We start from the raw sequence: 21344 nt of genomic DNA on the forward strand, positions 1-21344 counted from the left end.
TTGGAAGGTTGCAAATCTAATCCCACTGTTTAAGAGGACAGAGAAAACTTGGAAGTACAGACTTGTTTAGCCTAACAGCAGCACTAAGAAGCATATATTACTTATGATAAACACACTAGATTACTGTATGTTAAAATAATTGAATTATCTACAGTAAACTAATTTCTTCACTGCTCTCCTAATCTCTTGGCGAAAAATATTCAATTTCTTGACAGTGTAATTCTACTTGATATTTAGCACATTTCATGTGCTTAAATGCATTTCACATTCTCATGTAAAAATAGTACTGTCTGTGTGTTTTATATTTCGGTAGATAGATAATATGCGCACCTAAATATGTTTTTTGCAAACTTGAAATATCACATGTTAAATTTGGTGAGTGAGTTATTTCAAGATTAAAATTGGCATGTGAGACTTTTAAGTAATACCAGAAGTCTTTCAAACATCGATATTTAGGCCAAATGGCCACCTTCTGTTCATAATAATTCAGTGATTTACTTTACCATGGATTAATTAACACAACTGTCACCAACTGCTCTACTTCATCTGAATTGTCAATGCTGCTTGGCCTGCATCCGTTATTGGATAAACACTAAAACTGAAACCACGTTACATTCACTAGCTTCTGGTTCCGTTGCCCTCCCTGAACACTGAGGATGAGCCATACTGTTTGCAATCTGAGTTCTTTCTGACTCTAAACTGAGCTTCCATCCCCCACCACCACCAAAAACATTGTCTTCATGCTTTTCTTACCTGCAGACTCAGCTATTCCAGTGCTGTTCTGTTGTCCTTCCAACTCCCATCCTCTGTCCTCCATAAAGAAATTCGTATAAAGCTTTGCTGCCTGAATTCTATCAAGCCAACACTTGCTGATCTACAATGGCTCCCTCGGACCAGCGTTACCTCAGCTTTAAAATTCTAATTTTTGTGTTCAAATCTTTTTGTAGCTTTGTATTTCCCTATATTTGTAACTTACTACAGTTCAACAAACCTCCCTGAGCTCAACTTCTCTCATTCTGAACCTTAATTATTACTGATTTCCTTAATTCCTCTATTGTCAGTCAGCCTTTCATTTGTCTAGAGCCTTGACTCTGAATTCTTGCCTCAGTCACTCCCTGCCTCTACCCCTCCTTTCTTTTGAGATACTCCTTAAAGCATACATCATTACCTGAGCTTTTGGTTACCTGTCCTAATTTTTCCTTGTGGAGCTCAATGTCAAATATTGCCTGATAACACTTCACTTCTCTGAATCACCTCCCTGTGCTTTACACGATAAATCTGCTATATAAATGCAAAATTTGACAAACTTGTTCAAGAGTCATTTTTAACTCTGGATTTCCAAATGTTGCACAAGTATTTTAGGTCGCATCTGTCCATTTAATCCATATTTATTGTGAAATCATTAGTGTTTGTTCGATTGAGTATGATTGCATGGGAATAGGATTGATTCCAATCAATATTCTTGATTGCTGAATTCTGAAGTGAAATTAAGAAGAATTGATTTATGATTTCTTGCCATCCTCTCTTCTGAAATAAAAAAATTAATTACTGGAGTTTTTTTTGGGAAGGAAAGAGAACTAATCTGCATTTTAATAGAATGTCATTTCTGTGGCTAGAGGAAGTAATACTAAATCTCCATACTGAGAGTTTGTGTTTTTCTTTGTGTGTAATTACTCCCTCTAACAGGCTAAATCCTTTCACTGACTATTTTTTTGTAGATGAAGCTTATATGACAGAGCAAAAGAATAGGAAGGGAAATAGTAAAATTCAAGGAGTACATTACAACACTGAAAGAGGAGCTATCAAAACATTATCAACTACTTAATTTAAATGAAATTCTGAACAGATGCTTTGAAACCATTGTTTAATATCCAACTGGTGAGCTTTCCGATATATTTGCGCTCATAGGAGTAGGATAAACGGTAAACGGACGGTCAGGAATTGTGGAGTCAATTGGGGAATAAAAAGGAAACCCTCTTGTGGAGGCAGAGGACATGGGTGAGATATCAAATAGAGTCATAGAGATGCACAGCCCAGAAACAGACCCTTCGGTCCAACTCGTCTATGCTGACCAGATATCCTAAATAAATCTGGTCCTGATTGCCAGCATTTGGCCCATATCCCTCTGAACCCTTCCTATTCATATACCCATCCAGATGATGTTCTAAAATGTGATGCAGTTGCGACACTCGAGTAGTAAAGTTTATGATAGATATCCTATACTAAATCCTGTGTTTGGTGTTCAGCAGTATGTATTGTATCCTGAACATCTGAGTCAAGGAAATGTGTTGCAGTATTCATTCTCATAGGCTGCAGCCTTTTTGGCCAAATGTAATGGATATTTTGAAAGACCTCAATTTTTATTTTCCCCCTCTTTCATTTGCTGTCAGTTCCCATTGATCATTCAGATTTGGTTGCTGACCTTTTGAAAGAACTTTCCAACCACAATGAGCGAGTTGAAGAACGGAAGGCAGCACTACTGGAACTTCTAAAAATAACCAGAGAGGATACTCTGGGGGTGTGGGATGAGCACTTCAAGACTATTCTGCTTTTGCTTCTGGAAACCCTAGGTGACAAAGATGTAAGTATATCTTCAGAGCTCCGAAGGTGGGAATCCTTTATTTACCCGAAGCATAACGTGGTATTTTGCAACAGTGGAAAGTGTTGTTTATACTCTTAATAAAACAGCTATATAGCTTTCTCAAAATAAGCAAATTAATTCCAATTTATTAGGATCAGACTCATTCAGGATTCTGCTATATTTAATGTGGAATCTCCTGAGGTATTCAGTAAAATGTTTCTTCAGTTCATTGAAATTTCCAAACTGTTGCCCTACCTCGGAAGTAAACTAGTTCACCCTTGCGGCAGTTCAAAGTAAAGATCAAACCGATTTTTAAAAAATTGGAAAGAAGTGAAATATGATGCTAGAAATTAAAAGTAGAGAATATTGGAAATACTTGGGAAATCTGTGGAGGGAGAAAACATTAATGTTCTTAGTAATGACCTGTTATCAGCATTGGGAACAGATCTGTAATAACAGTGGGAGCAAGCTGGTAGACGACCAGAAGCTCTGAGCCAACCTGGAGTCGTAGGGACATAACAGCACGGAAACAGACCCTTCGGTCCAACTTGTCCATGCCAACTAATTTCCTGAACTAAACTAGTCTCACTTGCCATCATTTAGCCCATATCCCTCTAAATGTTTCCTATTCATGTACCTGTCCAAATGTATTTTAAATATTGTAGCTGTACTTGTGTCTACCACTTCTTCTGGCAGTTCATTTCACATACAAGCCACCCTCTGTGTGAAAAAGTTACCCATCAGGTCCCTTCTAAGTCTTTCTCTTCTCACCTTAAATCTCTAGTTTTGAACTCCCGGACCCTAGGGTAAAGACCTTTGCTATTTACCTTATGATTTTATAAACTTCTGTCAGGTCACCCTTTATGGATTCCATAAAATAGCCACCCAATCTGCATTTGGTCTCTCCAGCATATAACTTACCACATCACGAACAGTGACTATGGTATATTGCATTGAAAATGCAAATAAATTGCCATTTGACCTGGAAAGTATGTTTTGGGCCTTGCACTGTAAGAAGAAATGAGAACTCCTTCACTTGCGTGAGAAGTTGGGGGGGGAGGAAAGGTTTGAGGAAGAGACCAGGGCATCATGGAGAGACGTTGGGATGCTAAAAAGGGAGGGAAGGAGATGTGTTAATAGCATCTTCTGATCAACATGGTAGTTGGTGGGATGGAGAATGAGGACAAGTGCAGCCCTACTGTGGTTTTGAAGGAGAATAAGAGGTGTGAGCAGAAGAAGGGACATGATAAAGGGCCCTGTCAATTGAATTTGGTGGATGGGTGACATCCCGGTTCAAACAAAAATGAAGACCTATCAGAAGCACTAGTATGAAAATTTGGAATATGTTGACATCTCCATGTGAACAACTCTACATCCAGTCAAGAAATTTGAAATATAGTGCAATCCTGTTAATGTGCAAGTCATTGAAATAAAACAAAAGTGTAGTGTAAAGGACACGAGACGTGCTGTTGACCTTTGAATTCTTTTTATAAGCTATAATTTAACGTGATTGTTAATTTTTTAAATGTCCATGCGAGCATTTGCAGTCTGGTATTAATAGAAATTTAATGTCAGGGTATCACAAAATAATTAAACAGATTAAACATGTTCTAAGTCCTTTTACTGGGACAGCATGCCAATTGTTCATGGCGTAGCAAGCTGTCAGTAATTTTGTGACTTGACTAAATGATGACTTGGGTAACGTATACAAGGAAAATTGTACTTGGGAATATTTACAGCTAGCAAACATGTAACAAATTCATAGTTGATCAGTAAAAGAGAATCTCCTAGCTTAAATGGTATTTTCAATCCACCACAATTGCAAGCTTCAGAAGATTATACTTTGACTCTCTCACTGTGATATTTTTTTCCATGCTGATTTTGATGGTGAAGTAGTCAGTGATGTGAGCTCAGGCTCTGGAAAGAATTTGTATAGATACAATAAGAGTACAATTTATAAATGTATTTACCAATTAACTTTTAATCCCTTCTCAAGCATTCCATTAGAGCATTAGCCTTAAGAGTTCTACGGGAAATTCTACGTAATCAACCGGCAAGGTTTAAAAACTATGCTGAACTAACAATAATGAAAACACTAGAAGCACACAAAGATTCCCACAAAGAGGTGAGTTGAGGTTTCCGTATCTCTGTGATTGAATCTTTTCTTATATCAGGCGCTGAACAATTTCTTTTCAGTTCATTTACTTTCCAAATTGATATTAAACATCTTTTGTGAAGTGTACCTAGGCATCTGTCAGATGTCATTGTGGAGAAAATGGTGACTGTTTGCATTGAAAAAGAGATACAGGAAATGTAATTTCTGCCTTATAAATGTTTAAGCAAAAAGTAGTGAAGGAAATTTAACAGCCTGAATAAAGGCCAAGGACATCCATACCTCCCACCTTCTGCATATTGGTTGCCGTATGTACTGTCTCAGATGCACTACAGCAGCTCTTCAGTGTCTCATTGGTAGCATTTCCTGAGACCACAACCTCCACTGAGAAGGACGGAGATAGCAAGCGCATTAGTCACCATTATCTTCAGAATGCATGCCATACGACTTGAGAATATGTTACTGTTCCTTCATTGACACTAGGTCAGAATCCTGGAATCATGACCTAACAGTACTATGGCTTTCACCCCATCAGGTAATGATTTAAGTTTTATTTAATATATTGGGCGATAATGGGTCCCATATTTAGAAAGACATTCAAATCATAGAGAGCATAGAGCAGAGAATCACTAGAATTGGTGAACTGTTGGTATCAGGAGAAGTTTAAGCTACTGAGTCTACTTCCAAGTGAAGATTTTTTTCTCAAAATTATCTTAGTTTGCCCTTATTTCTCTGATTATAATTCAGCCCCCAAAATGTCTTGGGTTGTTCAATGAAGCCAGCATTTCTTACGTAGACAAGATAAATAAAATAGCAGAAATAATGGATTAGGAAAAGATTTTTATTGCCATGATTAGTGTTATGGGGGTGGTTATTTTCTGGTTTCTGCTGGGTCATACTTTAGCCATCCTATCGAAACATGGGAACAAAAAATGGCCACAACCACTCTGACACAAAATTATATTCCTCGATTCACCTAAAATGGTGAATTGTGATGATTGAATGCATTTTAAACTTAATTTCAGTGTTGCAAAGTGATTGATAGAAAATGATCTATAGGTCACATAGAAGATTTTGTTGTGAACCTTCTTGGACATATTTCTTTAACTGACTTAAGTTTTATTTGGATATTTTGTGTTCATGTAAACTCCTCAATCCATATACACAGCCATTCTCACTCTTGTAATTTTTGTGGCCTTACTTGTCCCATTATACCAATCACAGGTAAGGTAATCTCTGTCTGTTCATGTTGTATCATTCTCCTCCCACACACCTTCTACTCCCAAACTTGCTTTGTGACCATAAAAAATCAGAACAGGAGTAGACCGTTTGATCTCTCAAGCCTGCTCTGCCATTCAGTAGGATATGACTGATCTGACATTTCTCCTATCCACTTTCCTGTCTTATCCCCATAACCCCTGATTCACCTGAGTGATCAAGAATTTAACATTCTCAGCCTTAAATATACATAAGGACTCTGGCCCCATCCCTGTCTGTGCAAGAAGTTCCAGAGACACTCAACACTCTGAGAGAAGAAATTCCTCATCTTAAATCTTAAATTGGAACCTCTTTGTTCTGAGGCTATGCCATCTTGCCCTCTATTTTCTCATGATTGCAAACATTCTGTCAACATTTACCCTGTCAAGCCCATTAAGAATCCTGTATGTTTGAATGATTCTTCTGTGCACAACCACGGTTTTAAAAATGTCATTGTTTTGGGTGACTGGAGCATTAGAGAAATATTAAAAACTTAAGTTGTGCAGGGAGGTCCCAAATTTTTACAAGCTGGTTCATGTGGACTCCAGGGTCACTGTAACCACTGGTTCACAAAATGGATGCAGCAATCTGCAAAGGAACCAGTAAGTTGTTCCATTCATCTGATAGCACTTAAAGATTCTGAATGCCCCACTTGAAAACAATGTCTGGATTTCAGACACCACTATTTTTCAGAGAGCCAGCTTTGAGATATTGTACCTGTATTGCATCCACAATAACTATGTAACTTGCATTTAGTTTGGACTTCAAAGCTTCATGTATTTTTTTTAAAGTATGAGGCCATGATTAGATCAATTACTGGAGCATACTAGTTTTAGATTATTTTCATTTTTGTGTGAAGATGAACCTGCTAAACCGGATGGTGGATCAGCCAAAACTGCTACTTTAGTCTCTCAAGCTTTGTGTATCTCAAAATCTGTTGGCTTTTCAAAAACAGAGAATGTCAAGATAACTGGTTATATCAAAGTTCAAACAAAAGCTTACAATATTCTGAGCTTGTAGTATTACTTTTTGTCATTAACAAGAAGGTGAAAATATTGCATTTTATTGACTTAAGTGAGCATAATATTTTCGTTTTGTAGTCACATTTATTAGCATTGTTGTGTAACAGATGCAATCTTGTCTGAAGGTCATGAGCAAGGTACTAGTTTTTTTTACCCCCCCCTACATTCTTTCCAACATGCAGTGGCTGTGTTTATTATCTGCAATTAATGTCTAAGTAACTTTTTATTTTCTGAAAAGCACTTTAACTTACAGCTTCTTTCAATTAAATGATATGTGTTCGTGTACTTAACTTTTACAGTGCATGCAGGTTTATCTGTTGTTTAATGTTTGAACATATTTCTGCATGATCATTTGTTTCAGGCTTGAGCTGGTATAGATCTGGTTGGTCATAGCTGTCTGCCATTCATATGACATTGTTAGATGACCAAAATCTTCCCTAAGCTGCTGTGTGCAGAATTAGTGGCACGCTGTTGTGATTATATGGCTCTTTTCAAAGAATTGCCTAACAGATTTTCAAACAAGTGTTATACCCTGGTCTAGAACTTAGAAGAGAATTATTTACGCATTTCCTGTGATTATCATAAGATATGAAACATGGGCTTCAAAGTTTATTGTGGCCCCTCTGCTACTAAAGTCCCACATTAGCTTGCCAATGGATGGAGTAAATTTACTAGAACAGTGGTTTGGATTTTCTAGTTATGTCATGGAAGCCCACTTAGACTGAATGGATTGCTGTTGTATTGAGTCGCAAACCACTGATTCTATTTCTCCACTTCTGCAAGGAGCCCAGGAGATTTGGGCTTCACTGTGTAGACCAGCACTTATTTCCTATTCTTAGTTTGCCTTGAATAGGTGGTAGTGAGGTGCCCTCTTGAACCACTGCAGACCATTTTGTGTAGGGTGAAGATCCAGGATTTTGACCGAACCATACTGAAAGAATAGCAATTGTATTTCCAAGTCAGGGTGGTGAATGGCTTGGAGCAGAATTTGCAAGTGGAGATGTTCCCATGTATCTGCTGCTCTGATCATTCCAGATGGTATTAGTCATTGGTTTGCCAAGAAAGTCTTGGGTGAAGTTTGTAGGTGGTATATTCTGCTGCTACTGTGTGTGAAAGGAATGTGTATTTGAGTATATGGTGGCAATCATGCAGACTGCTTTACCCTGGATGGTGTCAAAATTCTTGAAGATTGTCAGAATTGCACTCATCCAGGCAGGTGGTGAGTATTGAATCACAATCCTGACTTGTGCCTTGTAGATGGTGTACAAGCTTTGGGGAGTCATGAGGTGAATTATTCGCTCAGGGGTTCCTAGTCTCTGGTCTATTGTTGTAGTAACAGTTTCTTTGTGATCATACATAACTCCAGGAAGTTGACAGTGGGGAGTTCAGTGATGTTAATGCCATTGAATTTCATGGTATGGTTAGATTCTCTCTTGTGGGAAATGGTCGTTACCCGGCATTTGTATACCGCAGAGGATACTTATCACGTGTCAGCATAAACTTGGATATTGCCCAAGTCTTGTTGCATTTGGGTATGAATTGCTTCAGTATTTTGAGTCAATGTGGATGGTGCTGAACATTGTGCAATCTCCACTTCTGACCTTTTCACGGACGGAAGGTACTTGATAGAGCAGCTAAAGATGGTTAGGCCTCGGATATTATTCTGAGGAGTTCATACAGAGGCATTCAGGAGCTGAGAACACCGACTGTGAACAATCGCAGCCATCTTCCATTGCACTCAGTATAACACCCAGCAGGGAATTCCCATCCTAATTCCCAATTACTCTGCTTTCATTAGAGCCCCTCGATGCTGCACTCAGTCACATACCATCTTGAAGTCAAGGGCAGTCCCCCTTACCTCACCTTTTTGGAATTCAACTTATCTGCCCATATTTGGTCCAAGGCTGAAATTAATTTGGGAGCTGAGTGATTGGGTTCTGCTGGAGCAATGTGTGAACAGATTATTCCGAAGCAAGTGCTGCTTCAGATCACTCTTGATGACTGTTTCCATCAAATTACTCATGATTGAGAGCAGATTGATGGGTCGATAATTGATCAGGCTTGATTTGTCCTGCTTCTTGTCTACAGGACATAGCTAGGTAGTTTTCCACATTGTCAGGTAGGTGATAATGTTGTAGCTGTACTGGAACAGCTTGGGTAGGTGAGTGGTAGGTTCTTGAGCAAGTCTTCAGTACTATAGCTGGAATGCTGTCAGGACCCAGAGATCTTGGAGTATCCAGTTCACTGAGGCGGCATGTGGTAATCATTAGGAGGCTTCCTTACCATTGTTTGAAACACTGTGGGGTCTGGAGTCAATATTGAGGACTTCCATGACAATACCCTCAGAAATATCATATGCCACCACTTCTCTAGGTCTGTTTTGTTGCTAGGATGGGACCTAGCTAGGGATTTGATAGTGCTGTCTAGGACATAATATGGTATGATTCTATGAATCTGCCAAGTTGCTTGACTAGTCTGAGATTGCTCTCCCAGCTTGGGCAGTAGCCAAATATGTTATAAGGAGGACTTTTACAGGATTGACAGGATTGAGTTTGCCATTGTTGTTTCCAGTACCTTGGTCAATGTTATCTAGGGCATGTGATTTAATTCCCTTTTGGAGATTTTTCCAGGGTTAGATTGAATGGCTTGCTAGGTTTTTCAATAGTCAACCATGTTGCTATGGGTCTACAGTCATATGTAGGCCAGACCAGTTAAGCAGCTCCTTCCCAGAAGGACCTTTGTGAATCAGCTGAGATTTTGCGACCATTGACTTTGGGTTAATGGTCATAATTAGACTGTTCTTTCCAGATTTTTTTTTTTAAATTGGAATTCCACTATCTGCCTCGGTAGAATTTGGAGCTGGAGCCTCATAACATTTCCTAGATCTCTGGATTAATAGTTCAGTGAGGGTGGCAGGACAGGTGGAGAGAGCAGTTAATAAAATGTGTCGTGTTCTTGGCTTTATTAATAGGGATACAGAGTACAAGAGCAGGGAGGTGATGTTGAACTTGTATCAGATACTTGTTAGATTTCAACTGGATTATTCTACCAGTGTGTGCACCACATTGTGGAAGAGATGTGAACACTTTAGAAGTGATTGACAAGAATGAGAAGCTTCAGTTATGAGAAAAGATTAACAAGTTGGGATTGTTCTCCTTGGAGAGAAGAAGGCAGAGAGGAGATTTGATGAAGGTTTTCAAAATTATGAACATGCTAAGTAGGATTGACAGGGTTGAATACTAAATAAAAAATCATAAGAACTGTGGATGCTATAAATCAGAAACAAACAGAAGTTACTGGAAAAGCTCAGCAGGTCTGTGAAGAGAAATTAGAGTTAAGTTTCAGGTCAGTGACCCTTCCTCACAACTGTAAGGATGGCAGATTTCTTTCCCAAAAAGACATTTGTGAATTATGGAAGTTTATCTGAATCAACGTTGTAATACTGGTCATAATTAGAATTTTATTTTCAAATTCGACCAGCTGCCTTAGTTGGTCTGGGCACCGAACTGGAGCTGCACAGTCGCAGGAGGTGCTCTGACAAATGACCTCAGTTTAGGAATCGGAGTTCCAGAATAGTATTGGACAGTAAAATGCAGCATAAAATGGTATGTGTGTTTTTATTTTGCAAGTTTCTCTGCAATGTGCTCCAGTAAACTTGTCTATTCCCATTTGAAGGTGGTAAGAGCTGCTGAAGAAGCTGCTTCCACATTGGCAAGTTCCATCCATCCTGAACAGTGTATTAAAGTGCTCTGCCCCATCATCCAGACTGCTGACTATCCCATCAATTTAGCTGCCATTAAAATGCAAACAAAAGTGACAGAGCGGATCTCCAAGGAGTCTCTGCATCAGCTTCTTCCAGATATCATCCCAGGATTGCTTCAGGTACGTGCAGCTCAAATATTTATGTAAAATAGTATACCTCAGCAATTAAATTCACTGTTCAGTGAACAAACTGATAACATCGCCAAAAATAAATGAAGCTGATCTCTTTGGGCACTTGTTTCACCAGTAGACCTTATGCCTGCAGGAAGAAAACAGGAGGTTGTCCCAATTATATCTTTGGACAACTACCTTCAGGGCAGGAGTAGGTCAACTAATAAACCAAAGCTAAAGAATATTTTTCAAGGTCCACTGAAAAAACTGAAATGTTCAATGCTAGATTACTGACTCGCATCAAATAAGACATAATCCATTTTCTGTTGTTTTTGGTATCATGTACTGATCGACCAGTTTTTAAAAAATCTTTATTATATTTGTACTGTTATAAATTCACCATGGATAACAAGTGATCTGCATATGTTTCATTGTATTGATTATGAAGTGACCTTAGTAAAAAATTTATGACTTCCAAATCTGAATGCAATCCAATTGGTCTTCTCTTGTGTTAATTTCCTCTCAGCTAGTGGTGCCTTTCTGAAAGTCCTTGTTGGGTTCGTTCTGGAGTGTTTCTTTCTTCCTGAGCTTCCTGGGCGCATCCTCTAACTTGGTGTCATTTTTATTGTTTTGCCAGTAAACCTGGAGTAGTTTGAACCGTTCAAGTTCATGAAGTATACATCAGATACAAGAAATATGATGAAATTGATACTTTTAAATTATCAAATACGTAGGAATTGTAGCCCAGACTGCATCAAAATTTTAGGAAAGCTAATATTTTGTGTTGAATGTTCACAATGATGTTTTTTCTAGTTTCTTTTGTCAGTAGTAGCTCAGTTGGTAGCATTATTGTCTCTGGGTCCGAAGGTTGTGGATTCAAGGCCCCTTCAGGACTGAGTGCAAAAGTCTGACCAGAGTAGTATAGTACTGGGGCAGTGCTACACTCCGGGTTACTATTTTTTAGAAGAAACATTAGAGATCTAGTCTACCACTTCAGGTGGACTTAAAACATCCTGTGATTGTATTTCAATGTACATTAGGCAGTGCTTGTAATTTATCTTTAAGGCTCCAAATCCAGACTGATAACAATACCATTAGCTCAGCTGGCAGTTTTGTTTGACAATTTGAGTGAATTGTTCACTTTGCTGTTATGAACATCTTTGAAAGGAATATTTGTTTCTTCACCACTTCTCTTTCGTCAAGAGGTGTAACAACATGTTTGAAGCATCCTGTTATTGATGCTCTAATGGTCTGTCGAGATGATACCTTTCATATGGTTGTAGAATCAACAGTTTTTCTTCCAAACCATGACTTTTTAAAAATTTTCTGTTCCATTTTTGCCATTGGTTATGAACATAGTTCGTACTGGGTGAATGGACTCAAGTGTCTAAGGGGCTATGGTAATATTGTTGGGGGAGGCGTGTAATGAGTTGGCATGGCAGGTTTAGGAGGTCATGGATTGTGTTAACTGATGGTTGGGAGCTACAGCATGTTCTAGATTATCTGAAACAACTGGGGTGTAGTCTCAGGTAATAGAGGTAGGGGAGGCAACGGTCTAGTGGTTTTATCTCTGGACTGTTGATCCCTTCCCCCCACCTGCTCTTCCCCTTCACCTTCTTCCCTCCCAACCCAACCCCCCCACCCCCCCACCAACCCCCCACCCCTTTCCCCTTCTTTTCCCCCCGCCCTTCACCACCTTCCCCCCCCCCCCCCACTCTCTCTCTTTCCCCCCACCTGCTCTTCCCCTTCTTCCTCCCCCTCCTTCTTCCTTCCCGCCCCCCCCACCTGCTCTTCCCTTCTTTTTTAAAGGAAATCACCATGGCTACAGAAATTCTTGCAAGTCAATCCTTCAGGTACAAGGAAGAAAACCCACGTGTCACTAGCTCAAATCATTAAATATAGATTGTACACATTCCAAAGACTGTATGGGCGGTTAACTAGAGTCTTACTGGGGGAATTTAGTTATAATGAGATTAAAGAAGGTTGAGGCTGTTTCTTATAACAGAGAATATTGTGAGCCAGTTGCAATTTTCAAGACAACAAATGGTTCAGATGGAATGGAGCAAAACTGTGTATCAATAACCAGGTGTTGTACTTTAAAAATCATTGGCTGAAGATAAAAGAAAGGACAATGAGAGTTTTCAGAGTTGCGAAAAATTTAAATGCAATACTTGAAAAGTAGTTGGGAGTTGTTCTCGTAAGTGGTTGAAAAGTTTGGCAATACTGTAACCAAAAACATCGTGTATGGGATGAAGTACGTTATCTGTCATCTCTGCAAGCACAGTGGACAGAATGAAGCCTCCTGTGTCAAATGATTGTATTCTGTTGGAAGTACTTGCGCTTTCAGCAGTTTTCATTTACTGTTTTTTATAATTTTTTTTTTAAAAGGGCTATGACAACACAGAAAGCAGTGTGCGTAAAGCAAGTGTATTCTGCTTGGTGGCAATTTATTCTGTAATTGGAGAGGAGCTGAAACCTTACCTTGCACAGCTCACAGGAAGTAAGGTAGGTTTACTTGCATGAAGTCCTACATTTTAGTGTTGCCTCTTCTTTATAGCCTTTGTTTAATTGTAAATTTGGAACACTGGCTTAGAACTGTATTAGAAATTGAACTGGTTAAAGTCTTCTGTTAAAAGTAATCAAGAATAAAGTCATCAGAATATGCTAGGATTCTACTAATACTACACAGTATGCTTTCAAACCATTAGGATTTCTGATAGAATAATACTGAGTAAAACTGATCCAGTTGAAAACCTTGTATTATTTGAATACAGGTAATATTTAGTGCGAATTGGTCTTTCCTGAGTCAACTTCCTGATTCCTGAATTCATTGATCAGCTGAGCGAACCTTTACTGCACCAGCTGAAGTCAGCATCCCCCAGAATGAGTTGGTTGGGCAGATGGATGTGAGGGAGCTTCTGTTTTAGTCACTCATGTGAAGATGGGAGAAGGTGGTATAACAGTAATGTCGGTGGGCTAGTAATCCAGAATCCCAGGCTAATGATCTGGGAACGGTGGTGCACATCCCACCAAGTGGCAGATGGTGAAATTTGAATCTAGCAAAAATCTGGGATATAAAGCTCATCTAATGACACCCATGTAATCACTGTTTTAAGATCCTATCTGGTTCACTAATGTACTTTTTAAGGAAGGAAGTCTTCCATCCTTACATTGACTGGGCTACATAACTCCACGCCCACAGCTTTGTGGCTGAACCTCTGAGGCAAAAAATGCTGAAATGACCAGTGATATCCACATCCCATGAATAAATAAAAGCAAATGGCCATTTGGGTTGTCAATGGAAATTCCAGGTAGTCTGTTTGGAGGTAGATGGGAGGAAGAATAGTATTAGAGTTATTTCAGTGGATGAATAAACATAATTCCATCTATTAAAAATTGTAACCAGTTAGGAATACCTATTGCTGGCCTTGGAAGAGTCAAAGTTCTCAAACCTTAATAAACTGAATTATCCTCTGAGGGGTATAGATAGTGTTACTGGTAGTTGTCAGTTTCCTAGGATGGAGGATTTCAAAATGGGGGCACATTTTTAAGGTGAGAGGAGAGATTTAAATGAGGGGCGAATTTTTTACACAGAGCGTTCTTCGGGTGTAGTGGGAACTTCCTAAGGAAGTGGTAGATGTGTGTGTAATTCAAATGTTTAAAAGACGTTTGTATAAGTATGTGAATAGGAAAGGTTTGGAGGGATATGGGCCAGGATCAGGCAAGTGGGGCTGTTTAGTTTGGGATTACGTTCGGTATGTACTGGTTGGACCAAAGGGTCTCTTTCCATGCTCTGACTCTACGGTGACCAATGGATTTAAAAAAAAATTTACTTGTCTTCAGAAAGTACCTTGGCTGAAATGACACAGCAACTTGCATTTTTAGCGTTTGACATTAAAGTAGCACCAGAGTGATTTATCTGTGGTTCAGGGAGAACTGGATACAAAGAATGGAGGTCAGATCAATGAAAGAGTTAAGGGAAGTTCATAAAATCCCCGCAGTGTGGAAACGGACCATTCCACCCAATAAGTCCACGCCATTCCCCAAAGAGCATCCCACCCAGACCCTTCCCCCTAAACCTGCATTTCCCACAGCTAATGCACCTAACCCACACTATTGGTAATTTAGCATAGCCAATCCATCTGCACATCTTTGGACTGTGGGAGGAAACCAGAGCACCCAGCAGAAACCCACGCAGACACGGTGAGAACGTGCAACTCTACACAGTTAGTTGACCGAGGACGGAATCCAACCTGGGTGCCTGGCACTATGAGGCAATGGTGCTAACCACTGAGCCACCGTGCCACACCAGTTGCTGGAGATGCAGTCAGAGTTTGATTTTATGGAGGCTTGCGAAGATGGGTAGAATGTGTAGCAAGAAGTGAAGTTGGTAAAGACATTTGAATATGAGAACAAAGTGGGTAATGATTCTGCCACACCTGGGACTTGGAAAGTGCGGTGAAAAGCATGGTAGACCAATATAAGGACCTTGGTTCAAGTAGAAAGTGCACAGTCGTGTAAAAATAAATTGCCCTCTTCTACCTCAGTCTTTGTGTAACTCAAAATGTTTAGAGTTTGGTAGTATATGTAAATTACCACTGTTGTGTCAATTTAGCCTCTGCTGTTGACAGATTAATCAAAAGGTAAGTAACCTAAAACTGATGTGCAACACAAGACTAAGGGTGTAGCAGAAACAGGTGTGGCTTACTGAAAAATAAATCTTAAAGTGGCATTATTTTGGCCATGACATAAAAGACTGATGTTGGAGAAGTGGGTTATAATTAGTGGGGCACTTGCCCAGTACTGGGGAAAAAATGGGCTCTGTACCAATAGGATGGTCTCCACCTGATCTGAGCTGGAGCAGCGGTTCTTGCCGACCACATAAGTAGGAGTCAATAATGAGTTTAAATTAAATAGTAGGGGCAATGGATCGAATTTGGGAAGATGTGATAAATCAAAACATAGAGTCAAGGCCAAAGAGAAAGGTAGTAATGTGGATAATGATAAGCATCCTATGACAGGAAGGGATAGAGTGTTATAATTATCGTGAAGACAAACTTGGCAGCAATTTGTACTTTGCTAGACCCTACCTAAAGTGATGCAGTATGTGAGCATTGAGCTACATCAATTTGGTTTATTCATTCTTGGTTTGTCAGCATAACTGGCATAGGTGGCATTTACTTACCAGGTGTCCAAGAACTCAGTGGTTTCTTGGGCCATCTGAGAGAATGTTGAAGAGTCAACCCCAGTTGTCATTGTGGGATGTGAGTTCATCTTTCAGAGCACTAGTCCAACCCTCTAGATTAATTGTTCGCTATTTTCCCCATTTAGTTCAAGCAAGTATTAATATGAATTGTCTTTTATTAAATCTGATTGATGTCCGACTCTCTTGCAGATGAAATTACTGAACTTATACATAAAAAGAGCCCAGACAACAAACAGCAACAGTAGCTCATCGTCAGATGTGTCAAGTCATAGTTAACGGATGGCAATCATGCTTATTTAGATGGATGAAGCCGTGCCTCTTCAGAGACCTGTCCAGATTTTGAAATCCACGTGCCCTTGGAGTGAAAAATTGCTGCACATCAGTGTTTGTTCTTAAGTAATATATGCAGTTGCTTAGCTTTAATCTTACAGCTGTTACTTGATCATAATGTGATGCCTGTTTAATATGTGACCTAGAATAAAAGAAGGCCTATAGTGAGTCTTTAACAGTCCAGTGCTGACATCAAGTTAAGCAGCAAGTGAAGGTTAGGTTACTGTCATCTTTAAACCTGGAGTATGTGAAGTACATACGAGTATTATTCCACGTGGTGTAATTTTAAGTATTATACATAAAATATTTGCTGTTAAATTACACTAGAAATGACATTGCTAAACTTTTTCTTAGCAGCTAATAGTTTAGACATGTCAAGTTCATGCTAAGCCAAATGATATCTCACTGGACTGGACTATTATTACTGCAGAAGACTGAAGCAACTTTTCACTGCTGCTGCCAGTATTTAACACTTTAGGTTTTAAATTGCATCCATCTTACAATTGAAGATTTGCATGGCAGCACTAAAAAGGCATGATCCTCCTTTTGTGGGAACTGTAACACTGCAGTTTGGTAAGGACTAGTTACTGTGTTATGGAATTTCTTTTTTAAAACTATTGTACTTCTTTCTCACTATCAGTTCCACTTCTCTTTCCTTCCCCATCCCTGGATAATTGCCACCACCTATTTGGAAATGCAGAAGGAAGCTTGTTGTATATCCCTGCCTTTGAAATGGGTGCATCTATCCTTGTCTTAGCAAGAACTGAGAAAAGTCATCTAATTAATGCACCCAAGATAACATCAGCCCGAAAATGAAATCCAGATCTGTAGTTCTGTTTATGACGCCTACCCTTCAGAATTTTGGAAACACCCATTTATCTTGCAATATTACATTTTATGTGACGGAACGTACAAACCACTGAATTTCTGAATCTAATTTAAATCTAATATGGAATTTAGCAGATCTATGTTACCGTTTCTTTAAATGAATTGGAGTGAAGTCGGGAAGAAAAGCTGAAATGATCATGCAAATATCATCATTGCAGTTTAGTTTCCAATTTGGCTGCCTGAATTATGATCCGCTGAAGGTGATGATCTGTCCCATCGTGATTTTTACATTCTGCTGTGGTGGAAACAATTCCATGGGATTGGTATAAATCACCTGTCTGCAATTATTCTTGTCCCCCATGTTGTATGAGTATGCAAACTGTGCAGTAGTAATACGTAATTGCTTAAAAACTTGAATGTCAACAGCCTTCCCTATCTGCATCTTTCTGGTCGCCATCTTTGGTTATGATTGTCCCATCTTCATAAAAATTTGTATGCTCTGATGTTGTTTGTTGTTTTTCCAGTCCTGTATTTTGTGGACTTTGCCACAAGAGATTTCTTCATCAGTTGTATCACACTTTTTGTTATTTCCCAGAATTGTTTATGCCAGTTTTGAATCAGTTGTGGGAAACTTTTCTTTTCCTCTATTCAGTCATGAATCGTACTTTAATTTTCCTTTAATTCAGTAGCTTCTGAATTCTAACATTTGAAGAAAGGATAATGATCAAAAGATTTCCATTGTTCAAGCTGAAATGCCTCAAGCAAAAGCCCTTTCTTAAAAGCTCAAGTTGTGCAACAGAGACAGACTTGAGTAGTGCTTGAAAAAAGACAAGTTATTAAAATTTCTTGTCTTGCACTCATGCTGTATTATCCTGTACTGTTGAATGCAAGGGGAAAAGCATTTCTTAGCAATTTTCATGTTCTATATGACAGAACTTCTCAAGCTCAGTCATCTAACAATGACAAAATCGACAAAAACCATTGAGGGATCGGAACGACCAAGTATCATCTTCTGTGGCCATGTTTGTTTCCGCATTGTTTTCTAGGTTGACATCAGGTTTCTTTTAAAGAGAAGAATATTTATCTAGAGCAAAGAACTGCCCACCTGAGGATGGTGTCTTAATGGTAATGTTCAGGAGGTACGGGTCCAAATTCTACCTCAGCAACTTAATTCTTTCATAGGAAGTTTCACTTGCTGGCAGGGCCAAGATTTGTTGCCTGTCCCTAATTGCCCTTAAGCTGAATACTTGGTACACCATTTCAGAGGTCAGCTAAGAGTGAACCACATTAATGTAGACTTGGTGTCACATGTAGGTCAGACTGGCTAAAGATGGCACATTTTCTTCCCGAAGGATATTAATGAGCTAATTGGGATTTTTTGATGATAGTTGTTGTGGTCACCATTATTAGGCTAGCTTTATATTCCAAATGTTAGTAACTGAGGTTAACTTCAATCAGCTGCTTTTATACAGTTTGAATCCATGTCCCCCTGGGGAGTTATCCTGGGCCTCTGAATTACGAGTTGTTGTATTACTACAATGCCACCATCTGAAATATATAAAGCTAGCTGTAGTAAAGAGTGATCATCAAAATATCATTGATTGTCATAAAAGCCTATCTTATTCACTAATGTCATTTAGAGAAGGAAATCTGCCATCCTTGCCTTGTTTGCCCAATAATTGACACCAGATCTGCAGCAATATGGTTGACCCTAATTGCCCTCTGAAATGACCTAGCAAGTCGCTCAGTTCAAGTGCATTTAGGGAGGTTAACAAATGATGGTCTTGCCAGCGACACTCCCTTCCCATGAAAAATGATGCTGTGACCACCCCACCAGATCGTACGCTGGTGTCCTTTCCTTTTTTAACTTGAGGTAAAAAAGGCCATAGGAAGATTACTTCCAGGAAATGAAGTCCAAAGCATTCCTGTTCCCAAGTAATGTTTAACCCATTGGTTAGTTGGCTTTTAAATTTCTATCAGAGGATTGGTCAACATCCTGTAGAATACATGGAAAAATAATCAGACAATCATGTGAGTAACTAACCAAAACACCTTCTGATTTGAACTTGCCTTCAAAGTAATAATGCAATTTGGTAGTAGAGCTGTACTCAAATCTAGGTCTCTGCATGTGATCTTTCTATCTCCTTAAATTGTAGATTTGCTTCCTGAAGTGGCATAATTGTTATCACCCTCGCATTGTAACATTGTTACTCTCCTCCATTCCCTGATTCCCAACTTCTCCAATGTGTCTAACATTTTGATGTAGATACTTATTCGGGAGTTTTGGGTATTAGTGTGATACTTACCTTAGTAATTATATTTTTTTTAAACATTTTCATGTTATTTTGAGTTTTAAATATTCTGTTGACCTTCATTTTAGTTGAAATTTCAGCTCCCTCCAATGTCAAATAATTTCTTAAAATTTTTTCCACTTTACAGTCCATTCATTTATTTGCCCCCTCCCCCACTTAAGTGGAGTCCATGTGATTCCCACCATGCACGCACGAATGCGCGCACACACACTCACTCACTCTCCCGGATGCTTTGTTGAGGGAGAGAAAAGCTAAAGTTGGTCACCTGGGGGAGCTGTTGTAGGATGCAGATGTTACATTAGTTTGTTCAGGATGTTGTCCTTGCAAGTTTCCTTCACATATTTTACTCTGTAGTAAGTAGAAGTTAATTTTGATTTTTAAAGAATCTTGATTCAGCTTACAGGTGGTTGACCCAGGTACTATCACTTGCCTTTCATATGTTTAATATGGCGTAAGTGTTAGCAGCATTAGCTAAGTGCAACAGCAGAAACTCACCAAGTAAACTTGGTATTCTAAATAATTTCTAAATTTAGGTTGGACTAAAGTTATCTGGCCCCAAATTGACTGGTTATTCCTCTTGTGTACCAACATTGGAAACCTATTGGATATTTTTATGTAGAGTGTTCATCATGATCCTTTTTTAATTTGTTTATTGTATTTTATGTTCGTGTACCATTTATAAAAATGAAATAATCCAAATGTTTTTAGTTATTTTTCTTGGAATTAAAGGCATGGATGTACTGTTACATGCCACCAATTGTTTCATCTTTTCATTTTACTTTTGTAAAACAGTTTGAAATGTGAATGAACTTTTTTGAACTCTAAGTGAGCTTAGCACTGTGGCTGACATCTACTCAGATTCAAAAGTGATCAGTGCAGTAAATGCACAGCTGGTGAAAAGATATTTCCATGATTGTTCTCAACTTTGTGACTTTTATGCCTTCAAATTGTGGAGTTTTGTATTCTATTCTTTACAATGCAATTAATTTTACAAGACTACTTTAATTGTATGGCTGGTGTACAAAATTAAGAATACCCTAATACCCTCTTGCGCACTAGAAATGTAACAAAACTTCGTATTGAATGCATTCTCCTCCTGGATTTATGTGATATTTGTTAAATTCATGCCTGCACTGTTGGGACCAAAAACCCCAATTGGAGGAGAAAATTTGGAGCAATTATGCTCCAGGATTATTTTTTATTTTTAAGATTAGACAACTGTACGTTTAATGAATCATGTTTCAAAAATGTGGCTTTAAAGAAGGCATAAATTGTCCATTGTGGTGACTGACTGGCAAGACATGTAGTGCTCAACACTGGCAGATTTTGATTTGAAAATAAATGCCCTTTATAGCAAATGGATTTATCAGATGTAACTCAAAATCACAACTATTTTCAGTATCCATTTTGTTGAATATGGTTTGGCATGTTAACTTTCAAAAATACTTAATATCTCTGTTTTAAGGTATATACGTCATTGCAATGTTCATAAAGCTATTTTAAGCTGTATATACTGTGATTAAAGGATAATTAAGCAATCTGAAGTTGACTCTATACTTGGAGGATGTTTGATTGTTGTATGCTATGCTGTTCCTCTACTGTTATGTTTTCTCAGACCCCTGTCTCCCCAACACAATGCCTCACCCCTCCCACTATTTCCCTGCTACAAATCCTCTGCATTCATGTTATGACAATAATGGGCCTTCTTTTATTCCTTTCAACTTTTGTGCTATAGGCAGGTAAATGATTGGATGTGTGATTTCTTTTGTTTCTGTGAAGAGGAAAGGATTGCTGCTGTTGTAATTTTCTTGAACTATTGGAT

At 38.7% G+C, this 21344-nt stretch overlaps 1 protein-coding gene across 1 annotated transcript in view; it reads left to right on the plus strand.

Annotated features, from left to right (window-relative positions):
- clasp1a (cytoplasmic linker associated protein 1a) overlaps positions 1-21060 on the plus strand; it is a 94868-nt gene extending 73808 nt beyond the window's left edge. Inside the window, exons 17-21 of the mRNA XM_048599252.1 lie at positions 2391-2581; positions 4578-4706; positions 10649-10855; positions 13235-13351; positions 16242-21060. Coding sequence (XP_048455209.1) covers positions 2391-2581; positions 4578-4706; positions 10649-10855; positions 13235-13351; positions 16242-16328 — 731 coding nt within the window. The 3' untranslated portion in view covers positions 16329-21060. The remainder of the gene's footprint in view (positions 1-2390; positions 2582-4577; positions 4707-10648; positions 10856-13234; positions 13352-16241) is intronic.
- The last annotated feature ends 284 nt before the right edge of the window (positions 21061-21344 follow it).

The sequence above is a fragment of the Rhincodon typus genome, chromosome 7 (genome assembly GCF_021869965.1).
Source record: "Rhincodon typus isolate 14 chromosome 7, sRhiTyp1.1, whole genome shotgun sequence".
NCBI classification, from domain to species: domain Eukaryota; kingdom Metazoa; phylum Chordata; class Chondrichthyes; order Orectolobiformes; family Rhincodontidae; genus Rhincodon; species Rhincodon typus.